A 15,546-nucleotide genomic window follows, 5' to 3' on the forward strand; every position below is an offset into this window, starting at 1 on the left:
GCTTGAATAGTCATTGACTCACTCACGTGTTGAAAAAGAACGAGATGGAGTCACAATCCATGCCAGGCACACCTGTGAGCTCTTGAACTCCATCTCCGACAGGAAGAGTCAATATACAGTACGTGACAGGTTCGTCAGGTTTTCGGTTCACCCTGACATTTCCATTCCTCTTCTGACAACAGAACTTGATCAACTGGTCACCAGGCACAGCAAGGGCAGCCCGGACCGTTCTGCTATTCCAAGGATGTGTAACCGAAGAGATACCACGAGTGGGCACAGAATACAGTACATAGCCTTCCCGCTGTGGGTGTCTATTTCAGCATCGTTTCGCGCTGCTCTGAGACAAGCATGGAGAAACAAATGTTCAAATATTCCATGGTATTCTTAAGATATGTGTTGACTGAATATAAGCAAGTGATGTCTGCTAAATAATCAAGTTAGGTTTCTCCAGAAATAAATAATTCTAAATAACTGGCTTTATTTACAAATTAGTGAGAATGTCTCACCCCATGTTCAAGAATTGCCTTTTTCTCGCTCGTGCTAGGTTAAATAAATGAAATCTCCAAAATATTGTTACTTTTAAAACAGAGATTTATTATTAATTAATTTATAATTATATAAAAGCCCCTTAGATATTCTCACAGATCCTAACGGAAAATGCCCCTTAGATATTAATATAGAGTCCTCAAATCCTCTAAATGTAATTATTGGTGGAAAGTCACATCATTTAAAAAATATTTTTAGATATACTGTTAAAAATGGTGTAGGTCTTATTTATTTAAAGAGCATATTGAATTTAGAAGCAGAAGCCTACAACTATTTTAGCACTGTTTCGGCTGCTCTGAGACAAGCACGACACAGGGATTCTTTAGCTAAATAGCCCAGTACTGTACTGCTGGACATCACGTTGTACAGTGTAGAGGTCGACCGATTAATCGGAATGGCCGATTAATTAGGGCAGATTTCAAGTTTTCATAACAATCGGTAATCTGCATTTTTGGACACCGATTATATTGCACTCCACGAGGAGACTGCGTGGCAGGCTGACTACCTGTTATGCGAGTGCAGCAAGGAGCCAAGGTAAGGTGCTAGTGAGCATTAAACTTATCTTATAAAAAATAATCAGTCTTAACATAATCACTAGTTAACTACACATGGTTGATGATATTACTAGTTTATCTAGCTTGTCCTGCGTTGCATATAATCGATGCGGTGCCTGTTAATTTATCAAATGTAATTGAATCATAGCCTACTTCGCCAAACGGGTGATTTAACAAGCGAATTCGCGAAAAAAGCACCGTCGTTGCACCAATGTGTACCTAACCATAAACATCAATGCCTTTCTTAAAATCAATACACAAGTATATATTTTTAAACCTGCATATTTAGTTAATATTGCCTGCTGACATGAATTTCTTTTAACTAGGGAAATTGTGTCACTTCTCTTGCGTTCGGTGCAAGCAGAGTCAGGGTATATCCAGCAGTTTGGGCCGCCTGGCGAACTGTGTGAAGACCATTTCTTCCTAACAAAGACCGTATTTAATTTGCCAGAATTGTACATAATTATGACATTGAAGGTTGTGCAATGTAACAGCAATATTTAGACTAAAAAATAAACGTTTTGTTTTCTAAATGACAGTTTCCAGGTTTGACCATATTAATGACCTAAGGCTTGTATTTCTGTGTTATTATATTATAATTAAGTCTATGATTTGATAGAGCAGTCTGACTGAGCGTTGGTAGGCAGCATCAGGCTCGTAAGCATTCATTCAAACAGCACTTTCCTGCATTTGCCAGCAGCTCTTCGCTGTGCTTCAAGCATTGCGCTGTTTATGACTTCAAGCCTATCAACTCCCGAGATTAGGCTGGCAATACTCAAGTACCTATTAGAACATCCAATATTCAAAGGTATATGAAATACAAATGGTATAGAGAGAAATAGTCCTATAATAACTGCAACCTAAAACTTCTTACCTGGGAATATTGAAGACTCATGTTAAAAGGAACCACCATATGTTCTGAGCAAGGAACTTAAACGTTAGCTTTTTTTACATGGCACATATTGCACTTTTACTTTCTTCTCCAACACTTTGTTTTTGCGTTATTTAAACTAAATTGAACATGTTTCATTTATTTGAGACATTATATTAAGTTAAAATAAGTGTTCATTCAGTAATGTTGTAATTGTCATTATTACAAATATATATATAAAAATCGGCTGATTTAATCGGTATCTGCATGTTTTGGTCCTCCAATAATCGGTATCGGCGTTGAAAAATCATAATCGGTCGACCTCTAGCTACAGTGCCATATTTTCCGTTCCATCCTAACAGTTTTTCATGGAATAGAAACACCATAATATTAATCAAATGAATTAAGCAAGTACCAGTTAAACGTTTGGACACACCTACTTATTCAAGGATGGTTAGACAAGAATTAGAAAATTAGGGTGCAGAAATGTTATGCTCTTAGTGTAACCTTTATTTAACTAGGCAAGTCAGTTATGAACAAATTCTTATTTACAAGGACAGTCTACTCCTTCCTCGTAAATAGCCCAATACTGTACTGTCGACCGTCATTTTCCCTTCCAGCAAGTACCAGTCAAAGGTTTGGAGACACCTACTCATTCCAGGATTTTTCTATATTTTTTACTGTTTTCTACATTTTAGAATAGTAGTGAAGACATCACAACTATGAAATAACACATATGGAATCAGTTAAGAACAAATTTCTATTTACAAGGACAGCATACTCCTTCCTCCCCAACATGGATTTGAACCCCGGTCTCCCACGTGCCCTGCATTCTGTAGTACAGACATGGCCTGCTCTCCCTTATGTAAGGAATTAGGCACTTTCCAATGTTTACTACAGTATGTATTGTAGACTGCACAGTAGCCTAATAAACACATTTCGTTAATAAAATAATGATAAAAAAAATACTCTTTCAAAATGCAGATGTTGATTTAGTCATGGATCCATAACGTATTACTATGGGAATAAATATCACTGATTTACAGAAATATTGGAACAAAGTTGTTTAACCTCTTGGGGCTAGGTGGGACGCTAGCGTGCCACCTGTGGTGCACTCCATCAACAGCAGGTGCATTTCAAGAGCGGCAAATTTGAATCCAAATAAATGTCAAAATTCAAATTTTTCAAAAATACAACTATGTTACACCATTTGAAAGATAAACATCTCCTTAATCTAACCACGTTTTACGATTTCAAAAAGGTTTTACGGCGAAAGCATAAATTTAGAGTATGTTAGGACAGTACATTTACAAGAGTTGTGTGTAATGTTTTGTCAAGTCAAAGACAGGGTCACCAAAACCATAAAACCAGCTAAAATGATACACTAACCTTTTACAATCTCCATCAGATGACACTCCTAGGACATTATGTTAGACAATGCATGCATTTTTAGTTCTATCAAGTTCATATTTATATACAAAAACAGCGTTTTACTATGGCATTGATGTTGAGGAAATCGTTTCCCTCCAATAACCGGCAGTCAACTCAGCGTCACAAATTAAATAATTAAAATTAGAAAACATTGGTAAAATATTATATTGTCATTTAAAGAATTATAGATTTACATCTTTTGAACGCAATCAACTTGCCAGATTTAAAAATAACCTTACTGGGAAATCACACTTTGCAATAATCTGAGCACTGTGCCCAGAAAAATACGCGTTGCGATACAGACTAGACGTCATGTTGGGGAGATCTAAAATCGAAAATACTATGTAAATAATCCATTACCTTTGATTCTCTTCATCAGATGTCACTTCCAGGTATCACAGGTCCATAACGAATGTAGTTTTGTTCAAAAAAGCTCATCATTTATGTCCAAAAATCTCTGTCTCGTTAGCACATGATGTAAGCCAGCCGGACTTCTCGTCATGAACGAGGGGAAAAAATATATTTCCGTTCGTTCAAACATGTCAAACGTTGTATAGCATAAATCATTAGGGCCTTTTTTAACCAGAACATGAATAATATTCAAGGTGGACGAATGCATAGCCTTTTATAACGTATTGGAACGAGGGTACCCAACATGAAGTAGCGCGCCAGGTGTCTAATGGGACATCACCGTTCCATGGCTCTTGTTCGGTCAGATCTCCCTCCAGAAGACTCAAAACACTTTGTAAAGGCTGGTGACATCTAGTGGAAGCAATAGGAAGTGCCAAAATATTCCTAAACCCCTGTGTTTTTCAATGGGATAGGTTTAAAATCAATACAACACATCAGGTATCCACTTCCTGTCAGAAAATGTCTCAGGGTTTTGCCTGCCAAATGAGTTCTGTTATACTCACAGACACCATTCAAACAGTTTTGGAAACTTTAGAGTGTTTTCTATCCATATATAATAAGTATATGCATATTCTAGTTACTGGGTAGGATTAGTAACCAGATTAAATCGGGTACATTTTTTTTATCCAGACGTGCAAATGCTGCCCCCTAGACCCAACAGGTTAATGAAGGCAAACAATTTAGAATCCAATAGCCTACTCCCGACCGTCATGTTGTACATCGCCATATTTTCCATTCCATCCTAATGGAAACCCTGAGGTTTTCGTTTTTCTCTGAATAGAAACACCATAATTTTAATCAAATAAATTAAGCCAAATTTCTTAATCAATCCCATATACTATGTTATTACAAAAAAAGGTTTTAAATTCTCTGGTAATGCCAATACGGAATACTATCAAATGCTTCTCAAAGATGCCATCTGGTGATGAAACTAGCAATAACTTACAGAAAAAATGGCTGAGAATTAAATGACGCGCCACAGAATGCTGCGGCAGCACACAAGGTCTACTGCAGTATGACGCAACTTTTAAAGGAGGAACCACTGTAGGTTATTGTAATAAGACATTTCATTTGCATAGTACTTTTCTTTACAGAGGAATCTCACTAGCTCTACATTGGCAAAAATAAAGGCGTTCAATTTTAAATATTAAAAATACCTTATCTTGTCTGTCCTCCCAGTTTCCCCTGTAAAGAGGAGTCCAGTTACTTCATGCGGGTCTACACGGAGCCCTTGCTGGTGAACCTGCCCACCCCTGACTTCAGCATGCCCTACAACGTCATCTGCCTCACTTGCACCGTGGTGGCCGTGGGTTACGGTTCCCTCTACAATCTTCTGACCCGCACCTTCCAGGTGGAGGAGCCCAGTCCAGGCCTGGCCAAACGGCTAGCCAACATCATCCGCAGGCTACGGGGTGTGCCACTGCTGTGATGAGCCAGAATGCTAACTTATACAACAACAACAACAGCAGAGGTCAGTGGCTACATCACTTGGGAACTGTGAATGTAAGTTTCGGGAAGATAACGCTTTAAGTTCTGGAAGCTTCAACAAAGAAAATAAATTACTCTTAAGTTTGTTTCGTGAAGGATAAAGGAGTTGATGAACAATGAAGTGTCATGGATTCGATGGACGTTAAAGGCTTTTTCTTGCCCGTGAGAAGCAAAAAGGGTGGCCTTTCTTCAGTGCACTACTACTGCTGTTGGTCTAGTTAAACAGAGAATAATGTATTTTTCACGTTTAAGGCAGGAACCAAAGTGTTTGCTCCAGGGTTTCAGTGGGGACAGTTGGTTGCAAGCTCATATTGGTTCCTGGAAAAAATAATTGTCTGTTATAGATCACTAGGAAGCCATTCCTCTGAGATCTGGGGCCATACATATCAAGCGTCTCAGAGTATGAGTGCTGATCTAGGATCATTGTGTTCTAGAAGACCACTGGTCCTAAATCAGCACTCCTACTCTGAGACGTTTGGTATGTATGGCCCCAGATTCATCTCTTAAATCTTTACTGAGAGAAATAAGATTTGTATTTTTAGTTGATGTTGAAATGTTAAATGCACTGACTTACATTACTTTCATAAATAGTTGTCTTTTGTTTTGATACGTGGGATTTCATATCACATTTGTTCATTAATCATAGAACCAGTCAAAACGTTTGCACTTGTAGAAAACCCCAAAATCTCTACTGGAAACGACTGTTGATTTTTAACTTGCATTTGTCCAAATTTCTGTTTTGAAGTTGTAGTGTTCTCTAATTGGCATTACCTTTTGGTAAGCTTTTGTAGCACAAATACCCAACAGACAACTTTAAAAAATGAGTTTGCCATGCATTTATATTAGGAACTTGACTAAGGCTAAGCACCCTCCATGCATTTACTTTTTAACACTGCTCGTTCTTTGTATATTAAACTGCTCTTGATACATTAATTTTACTGAACAACATTCAAATGTGTGAAGATATATTGGGTAACCTTGGGTATATAAAAAAAAAGAATAATCTATAAAACTGGTCAACTGACCAAACATTTGTCATTTTTGTTTTAATCCAATGGCTTTAAGGCAAGGCACCACACCCTAATAAAGTACATTTTTTTCCCCCTTGAATGTAGACAAAAACATAATACTTTTTGTTTTACAACTTTCCTGAAATATTCTATTACAATATGCAAATGAGGCTCATTAAATATGTTCACATTTGCATATACCGCAAATCTGTTTTTCTGGACACTGGATGATGTCAGCCTAAATTATTTGGTGTCATTTTGTTAAGACACTCCAGGACCGGACGTGTACAAGGAATTAATCTTACCAAATGCAAAACACCTATTTAGACCCAATCGCAATCTCTTCAAAGTTAGTTACTACATATAGTCCAATTTGTAACATTCTCTACGAAATGGGCTTTTAATTGCCTGACGACTCAAACTGAGTTCTGTTCTTCCACTGCTCAATCGTTCCCTACATAAAATCTGAGACTGTAATCATTGAAGTTGTTTCGGGTGACGTCAAAATGAGGGTTGTTGTACAATGCAAAGTCATTAGCGATTTAATTGTCTCTAACCAGTCACAGTATCAAAGCCAATGATGCATTTTCAAACTTTACCCACGTGTGTTCTGCTCTGGCCCAACCCATCGGTTTTTGTGACCAATCAGATGGTCTAGAATAGATTTCCATGTAACGTTTTGCCGGAGCAAGGAGTTTAGGTAGCCAGGCAAGGCTTTTGAATGATGTATTACTAAATGTAGTAAGCTTCAAAATTATGGATTTATGTCCATTTGAATGACGGTAGTATGATAAACTAAATCAAATAAACATTTACATCAAGTTTTGACATTTTTATGTTTACTTTTTGAAATAACTCATATTTAGGGACCCCCCCAAAAAAATCTCTCTCTATAGATGCAAAAAAAGTAATTTAATCCTTTGGTGCCTTGCCTTAAAAGAAGTAATACATGGAGGCTTGTAGAGGGGCCGTATGAATCTCAATTGTCTCAGACTAGGATCAGGTCCCTCCTGTCCATATAATATTATCCATTATGATCCAAGTCAAAACTCATTCTAGATCGATACATACAGCCCATGATCATTGAACATCGGATTGTGCCCTTGATGAATGTTGTGAATCCCTGCTTCTCAGTCAAACATTTTTGGACTGCTAAGAGAACTCATGAGGATTCCTGAGAATAAATTATGAGGAACCACTTGGCTGCAACTAAGCATGGACCAACTGTATCAATATCTAGCAAAAGAGTCTTCACCACATACAGGGGCATCATCACCCCAAAAATCTGAGGGGCCACAAAGTACGTAAGGATGGCTGGGGGGTGCTCTGGAAGTTGGGCAATTTTGCATTTTTCAAATACCTGAAATAGCTTTTTCCTGCAATCTAGAGCCATAATCATTAATTCATTTTTTTTTTCTGCATGTCTCTTGAGCTCTCTTTATCCTCCTATAACTGGTGGTTCTTTTTTAAAAGAAACAAAATATGCTAAATATTGGTAAAATATTTAAAGAAATGTGAGTCTTCGTCATTACATTTAGTTATTGCTTGTTTTTCTAAAGTCTACCAACCTTTCCAGAAGGCATGCCAGCTAAGTTAGTTAGACAAGCTAGCTACACTAACTTGATAACCTGAAAAGGCTTCTTGGTAGCTAGTTATGAGGTTGGGAGATTGGGAACCTACAGTATCTGGGCTAGTTTAAGCCAACTTCATAAAATTGCTAGGTGGGGTTTTAGGCTGGGTTTCTGTATAGGGACTTTGTGACATCTGCTGACATAAAGGAATTATAAATACATTTGATTGATAGTGTTACATAGACACATTTATTTTAAATAAACATTTAAACTGGACAAATCTGAAGGGGCACACATGCCTCTGACGACATAACATGTCATAAGCATTCAAAACGACTGATGTAATTTTATGACAAGCCATACAGTATGGATCTATTCAGTAGAATGTAACATTACATTTCTACTTGAAGGTTCTGTATCATGAAGAATAGATAATTTCCCTTTTCTATCTGATAGAGTAGACAATGTGTCATCACTATTCATTCTATTTCTATCTGTAATGTTCAGAACGTTTCACATCACTGAATACGGTCCAGGAGTTCACTTTCTGTATTCCATCTCAATTGCCTCAGTTATGGAAGTGCGTGTATGTGGAGGGTAGGGTAGGGAGCGGCTGATTCTTTTCTCTATAAACAAACTTGGCCTCACTCCTGCCAAGTTCCAGCAGAACAGACACAGAGATCCCTTTTTTTGCCAGCCAGTAATTTTCTCTCTTGCATGTGTTTGGCACTCTAGAGTGGAACAAAAAAAGCCCTCTGCATTCCTAATCAGTGATGGTCATGTCCGGTTTAACAGCTCTGCTTAACTCAGTCCATTTAGGCAGGGAAGTGGGTATACCTTGGCAGGGAGCATAGACACTTTGTGCAGAGTTGAAGGTTAGGGGAGGTGTAGTAGCACACCAGAAGGTTTTCTTTAGACAAAATCACTGGTCAAATAGAAGTATATGTATTGACTCTGGTGGACAGCCAGGAAACATGTACATACTTGAGCAATTTCCATTCTTGGAGTGTTCCATAATTTGTTATTGTAACTCAGTGCTGCCATAAAAAGCCCAAAAAAGGCATCTCAGACACTCAAGGCTTCCATCAACAAGGTCATAAATGCACAGGAATGTATTTAAAGGCTACACAGATTGTTTTATTGATTGGAATACAAACAAAAACACCCCCTCTAAAAAAAAGAAAAGAAAAGCCAACAAGCATTCTTGTTCTTGAAAGAGGAGTCTTTCAGCATTACTAATCTCCCGACCCAAACCTTGCTGTCCTATGAGCATGGCTCGCTACAGGCGTGGCCGCAGGTTGTCCGGCAACACTTCTGTTCTTCTGGGCACTGGCCGTCATGGTAACAGTACTCAGCACACATAGGGGTCCCCTTGGGAAGGGCACATCGACCGGGCTTCACTATGGTAACAGAAAAGAGGTGTTCAGTTATACTGTAGCAACATTGGTCTATAGTAACAGCTTGTCAGTCTACGCTTACTGTTCCCATTTAAAGTCTTACTATTACAATGCTCAAGGTCATATAGACATACATGGCTCTGGGAATTCCTAAGTGTCTCAGCTCTAAAAAGAATATATGAAATGTATCTTTCCATGTGCATGACATGTACATAACTAGCCCAGCTTTCTTGTTTCCAGAGTAATGCAGCAATAATGGATGGGGCGTATCTGTCACTTTGGGACCATCTCCTACCTGTATAAGGTGTAATACACTCATGCCCACAACCGTTGTGGCAGCATTTTTCATCACTGGAGCAGTCACTGTCGTTGGAACAAAACTCCGCACACATCCCTGAGCCCCATAGTCTGCGAGGGCACACTCCTGGCTTTGCTTTTGGTACACAATTTGCAGAGCAGACATGTCAGGGAACCCAACTTACTGCAAAAGGACATATGGATACAATTGGACTGTACCATTTTCTGAAAATCTCATATTTGTGTGGAGATGGTTAGCCTACTATAAATAGGCATTTGCATTTGTGGGAAGACTGCACACTATATATACCCCAAGTATTTTTGTGTCTAAGTATAGGAATTATCCATGTTTTTCACATATCACCCATGAAAATGCATGACAGCATTCTGAACACTGTTAATAAACCAGTCAGGTTCTTACTGAAGGCAGGTGGGACACACACGGCGCCACAGTCGAAGACACAGCACTTGTCATCTCCAGGACAGTCCTCGTCGCAGACACATCCCTTGTGTGACGGCACGACGTTCAGAAGCCGCGGGCAGTGACCTGCCTTCTGGAGGGTCGGCACTGTGAGAGCAGGAGGAATCGTTGGAGTGAACTGTGGAGACCTCAAATCAAGTTATTTACGGTGTAATTACGCAGTAACCTTGCGGCAATTCGTTACAAAACCAATTTCACCTAATATATTTTCTCTCAACAGAAGCTTTTCAGTTCACACGCAGACTCAGTGTATGCTTTCAAACAGCAAATGAAAGTCATATATTTAGTAAGAAACAACAAAATAGGTTGCAAAGGGGCTTATGCACAACTATAGCCTAGTGTGTCTCACCACATAGGTAGGTCTACAACAAAGCAGTCAAATGTAGTAGGCACTACTTCAAAAAATCTGTTTCATGACAAATAATGCAAAGTAATGAGAACAACTCACCTGTAGATTTTCCTCCAGTTTCAGAAGCAGAGACTATTTTCAAATCTACAATTGCCAACAGAACAATAGCCAAAGCACAAAGCGCTGAGGAATTCATCTCCATGCTGACTTCAAGACTGGAGCCTACTTGTTGGAGCAAATACTCCAAATCGATTACATAAAAAGGGGGAGAGACCAATGCACAGGGAACAATGCGCCTGTAGGGTCCCTATGCCCCTCAATTTACATTCCGAGTTCGGAGCCGAACACGCGCTAAGGTCACATGTAATAACAATTAATAGATGGAAAAAGGGGTCCCCCAAATGGATAGAAATTCATAATTGGACAGAAAGGCCCTCACCTTTCCCAAATCCATGAGCAAATATTGTTAACCTAAAACTAAGGATTTTTGTGTGGTTTCCTTAGATAAATTGATTAATATTACAGTGCCTTCAGAAAGTATTCATAACCCTTGACTTATTCCACATTTTGTTGTATTACAGCCTGAATTCAAAATTGATTAAATCGATTTTTTTCTCTAACCCATATACACACACACAATACCCCATAATGACAAAGTGAAAACATGTTTTTAGAAATGTTTGCAAATGTATTAAAAATGAAATGTAGAAATACATAATTTACATAAGTATTCACACCCCTGAGTCAATACTTTGTAGAAGCACCTTTGGCGGCGATTACGGCTAAGAGTCTTTTTGGGTTAGTCTCTAAGAGCTTTGCACACCTGGATTGTACAATATTTGCCAATTTATTATAAAAAAAATTCTTCATGCTCTGTCATTGCTAGACAGACATTTTCAATTCTTGCCATCGATTTTAAAGCTTTTAAAGTCAAAACTGTAACCAGGCCCACTCAGGAACATTCAATGTCGTCTTGGTCAGAAACTCGGTTATTGTCCTGCTGAAAGGTGAATTTATCTCCCAGTGTCTGTTGGAACACAGACTGAACCAGGTTTTCCTCTAGAATTTTGCCTGTACTTATACCTCTATTCCATTTAATTTTATCTTAAAGAACTCCCTAGTCCATGCCGATGACAAGCCTACCCATAACAGAATGCAGTCACCACCATGCTTGAAAATATGAAGTGGTACTTAGTAGCTAGGTTTCCGTCCATACTTATTTCCCTTATTAAAATGCAAACCAATTTCTAACATTTTTGACATGCGTTTTTCTGGATATTTTTGTTGTTATTCTTTCTCTCACTGTTCAAATAAACCTACCATTAAAATTATAGACTGATCATTTCTTTGTCAGTAGGCAAATGTACAAAATCAGCAGGGGATCAAATACTTTTTTCCCTCACTGTAACTCTGCAGAATTATGCATTTCTTACAGTAAAATAATACACAATTTTTATTTTGTCTCTGGAACAGGAGTGGAGAAATGATTTATTTATTTCAGCATCTTGAGAAAACACATTACATTCACATTTGCATTATCTTTGACACTGTTATGCAAGCAGACAGTATTTCAACCAAATAAATTATGCACCCAAGGCAAACTGAAGTATTATCAGAAACGTGTTGTATCGTTTTCTCAGCTTTTCTTTTCCTTAAAACTGGTCAAACGGATGACACAATCTTTCTACTGTTTTGGAGTTATTGCATTTTTCTACCGATGGCCTGGACCTTTAACATCCTTGCTCCACGAGTGTACTGCCTATCAATTTAAGACATTCTGGTGAACACTGCTTTATTTAGTATTCTAGGGAAACAAGTTATGACAGAAGAGAAGCTGCATGTAGGCCTACCAAATGTCAGAAATTATAATATGTCCTACCAAATGATAGAAATTATGAATTAGGGGTGAAAGTAGCCTAAACCAGTCAATCAAGTACAGAGTATCAGCTAAATAAATTATGGAATTATTATGGTGGATCGAACTGCACAGGTAGCCTACTTTTTGAAGTGATTTGTTTAACAATCTGATAAACTCACACAACACCCATGATATGTGAAACTGAAAAAACAACAGTAAACGGGATAAGATGTTTACATGCCACAGTATCCCATCTAAGATCAGCATATCCCAGGCATTTTATCCGGGTTTCTCATAACCGGGATACAAGCTTTTTCGGGTTATTGTAAACAGAATATGATATGTGTCCACTCAAAAAACAATACTTGAGTATCCCGAATAAAAACAGGATATTGGTGTGCATGTAGACATGGTCACTGACAAATAATTTCTGTGGGTGAAAATCCCTAATGTCTAACTATTTATAAGCTAAATGTGTCAAAATAGGTGGAGAGATTTTGGGGCAATTTTTGGAGTCCGTTGACTGTATAGTGTAGTAATTATGATTTTTGGAAAACTATAATTCATCTTTAGGAATAGGCCTACACATGAATAGGCCTACATATATCAAACGCATTGCTGACAGGTGTATACAATCTAGCACACAGTCATGCAATCTCCATAGACAAACATTGTCAGAAGAATGCCCTTACTGAAGAGCTCAGTGACTTTCAATTTGGCACGGTCATAGGATGCCACCTTTCCAACAAGTCAGTTCATCAAATTTCTGCCCCAGATGGAGCTGCCCCGGTCATTTGTAAGTGCTATTATTGTGAAGTGGAAACATCTAGGAGCAACAACGGCACAGCTGCGAAGTGGTAGGCCACACAATCTCACAGAACGGGACTGCCGAGTGCTGATGCGCGTAGCGTGTAAAAATCATCTGTCCTACCTGCCTGAATGCATAGTGCCATCTGTAAAGTTTGGTGGACAAGGAATAATGGTTGGGCTGTTTTTCATGGTTCAGGCTATGCCCCTTAGTTCCAGTGAAGGGAAATCTTGACTCTACAGCATATAATGACATTGTAGACGATTCTGTGCTTCCAACTTTGTGGCAACAGTTTGGCTAAGGCCCTTTCCTGTTTCAGCATGACAGTGCCCCCGTGCACAAACCGAGGTCTATACGGGAGTGGTTTGTCGAGATCGGTGTGGAAGAACTTGATTTGCCTGCACAGAGCACTGACCTCAACCCCATCGAACACCTTTGGGATGAATTGGAACGCCGACTGCGAGCCAGGCCTAATCGCCCAACATCAGTGCCTGACCTCACTAATGCTGTTGTGGCTGAATGGAAGCAAGTTCCAACATCTAATGGAAAGCCTTCCCAGAAGAGTGGAGGCTGTTATAGCAGCAAAGGGGGGACCAAATCTATATTAATGAGATGTTTGACGAGCAGCTGTCAACATACACTAAATGACCAAAAGTATCTGTCATGTTTATGATGGGCAGACCAATGTGTTTTTCATTTGACTACACTGACATCTAGTGGCTGAGGATGGACAGCTATTTAGCAGACAGCAGACTAGATAAATGCTCTACATTGGATTTTCTTCTATAATCACTTTTACAACGTAAACCTCTATGAACATAGTAATTCTGCTACTGTATTTCAACTTGCCTCAAAATTATTTGTAGGACTATACATGTCATATTTAATATGACTAAATAAAACTCCACTTAGGTTAAACACAGGCTTCATGAGCAAATGTTTAAGAGGAGCCTATTGGTTAATAATAGGAAAATATATAACATGTTATGGTTGATATTGATGGAAAATGCATGTATCAGGGGAAGGGAATTTGGTCAAATCGGGCTGAGACTTCAGATGGGTAGCAACATATGCTACTTGCTACACGGCAATTTACAGAGCATTGTTGCGTTTGTCAAGGGCCACCAAGACTTCTAAGGTCAGCCAGGAACCAATTCATAGCAGGGTCCAATTTTCCAGTCCATACTGTAGCTCATCACCCTGCCAGCATTACATGGAGATAGGCCCAATACTGAAAATAAATATTTCACTAACCCCATGATGGTCTGAAACACAGGATGTTATATGCATGTAGAATTAAATACTGTATCCTTTTTTTCCTTTTCAAACAAACCAAGTATTGGTGTTAAAAACCATGTTTTATTCCACATGCAGGGGTTTGTCATTTGTTTGCTATACCGTCCAGTTTCCATAAAGCTCTCATAAAAATAAATGACATGTTTACATGTCAGACATAATTATACATGCAATAATTTAAAATGTCTTTATAGTGTGCAATAAAACTCCCAAGATTGATCTGAAGGCAAAGTTATGCTATCTTGTAGCCTATTAGAGCATTGTCATCCCCCACCAAAAAATTCTGAAAGAATTTAAGATAAATCCTACATTTTTGCACCCCGTTTCCACCAAACATGAGATATCGGCTTCTAGGACTTCTCTCTGAGAGATTACAGAAGGTTTACATGATATTGGATTTCAGATGAGAGCCAGGCTAGAAGTGCATCCCAAATGGAACCCTATTCCTTATATAGTGCACTACTTTTGACCAGAGTCCTATGGGCCCTGGTCAAAACTATTCTGGTCAAAAGAAGTGCACTAAATTGGGAATATGGTACCATTTGGACTCCCCACTCTGAGATTGCTCTGTCTCTCTGATTCAGCTCCTTGATCTTGATCTAAAGTAGTGTCTGCCTGCTCAAGCAATATAGTGCACTCTGTCACATCTCACCAGAAGCAGAGAACCCCTACGTTAGCATGACATGGTTTTGGAGAAATGTCCACTGGTCTGATGAAACAAAAATAGAACTGTTTGGCCATAATGACCATCGTTATGTTTGGAGGAAAAAGGGGAAGGCTTGCAAGCCGAAGAACACCATCCCAACCGTGAAGCACGGGGGTGGCAGCATCATGTTGTGGAGGTGCTTTGCTGCAGGAGGGACAGGTGCACTTCACAAAATAGATGGCATCATGAGGTAGGAAAAGTATGTGTATATATGGAAGCAACATCTCAAGACATCAGTCAGGAAGTTAAAGCTTGGTCGCAAATGGGTCTTCCAAATGGACAATGACCACAAGCATACTTCCAAAGTTGTGCCAAAATGGCTTAAGGATATCAAAGTCAAGCTATTGGAGTAGCCATCACAAAGCCCTGACCTCAATCCCATAGAAAATTTGTGGGCAGAACTGAAAAAGCGTGTGCGAGCAAGGAGCCCGACCAACCTGACTCAGTTACACCAGCTCTGTCAGGAGGAATG

General features: G+C 38.9%; 2 protein-coding genes across 3 annotated transcripts in view; one reads left to right on the top strand and one right to left on the bottom strand.

Moving 5' to 3' along the window:
• Window positions 1–7,133, top strand: part of pigt (phosphatidylinositol glycan anchor biosynthesis, class T) — a 42,795-nt gene extending 35,662 nt beyond the window's left edge. For both annotated transcript variants that reach the window (XM_014136553.2, XM_014136552.3), the window contains exon 12: window positions 4,993–7,133. In XM_014136553.2, coding sequence (XP_013992028.2) covers window positions 4,993–5,242 — 250 coding nt within the window. In that variant the 3' untranslated portion in view covers window positions 5,243–7,133. The remainder of the gene's footprint in view (window positions 1–4,992) is intronic.
• A 1,864-nt stretch (window positions 7,134–8,997) lies between these two features.
• Window positions 8,998–10,676, bottom strand: wfdc2 (WAP four-disulfide core domain 2). The gene is made up of 4 exons (XM_014136554.3): window positions 10,506–10,676; window positions 9,998–10,144; window positions 9,575–9,712; window positions 8,998–9,282 (listed from the first exon to the last, which is right to left on the bottom strand). The coding sequence occupies exons 1-4, from the start codon at window positions 10,606–10,608 to the stop codon at window positions 9,146–9,148; spliced, it is 525 nt and encodes a 174-aa protein (XP_013992029.1). The 5' UTR covers window positions 10,609–10,676; the 3' UTR covers window positions 8,998–9,145.
• Between the last annotated feature and the right edge of the window lie 4,870 nt (window positions 10,677–15,546).

This window comes from Salmo salar, chromosome 13 (genome assembly GCF_965601325.2).
Source record: "Salmo salar chromosome 13, fSalSal1, whole genome shotgun sequence".
NCBI classification, from domain to species: domain Eukaryota; kingdom Metazoa; phylum Chordata; class Actinopteri; order Salmoniformes; family Salmonidae; genus Salmo; species Salmo salar.

Excerpts from the sequence above, each read along its gene's own strand:
- wfdc2 (XM_014136554.3), bottom strand. The coding sequence starts at position 10,608 with ATGGAGATGAATTCCTCAGCGCTTTGTGCTTTGGCTATTGTTCTGTTG. Across the intron at positions 10,145-10,505 it reads AACTGGAGGAAAATCTACAG|TGCCGACCCTCCAGAAGGCA; the intron begins GTGAGTTGTTCT and ends CTGCTCTCACAG. Across the intron at positions 9,713-9,997 it reads GTGTGTCCCACCTGCCTTCA|CAAAGCCAGGAGTGTGCCCT; the intron begins GTAAGAACCTGA and ends GTGTACCAAAAG.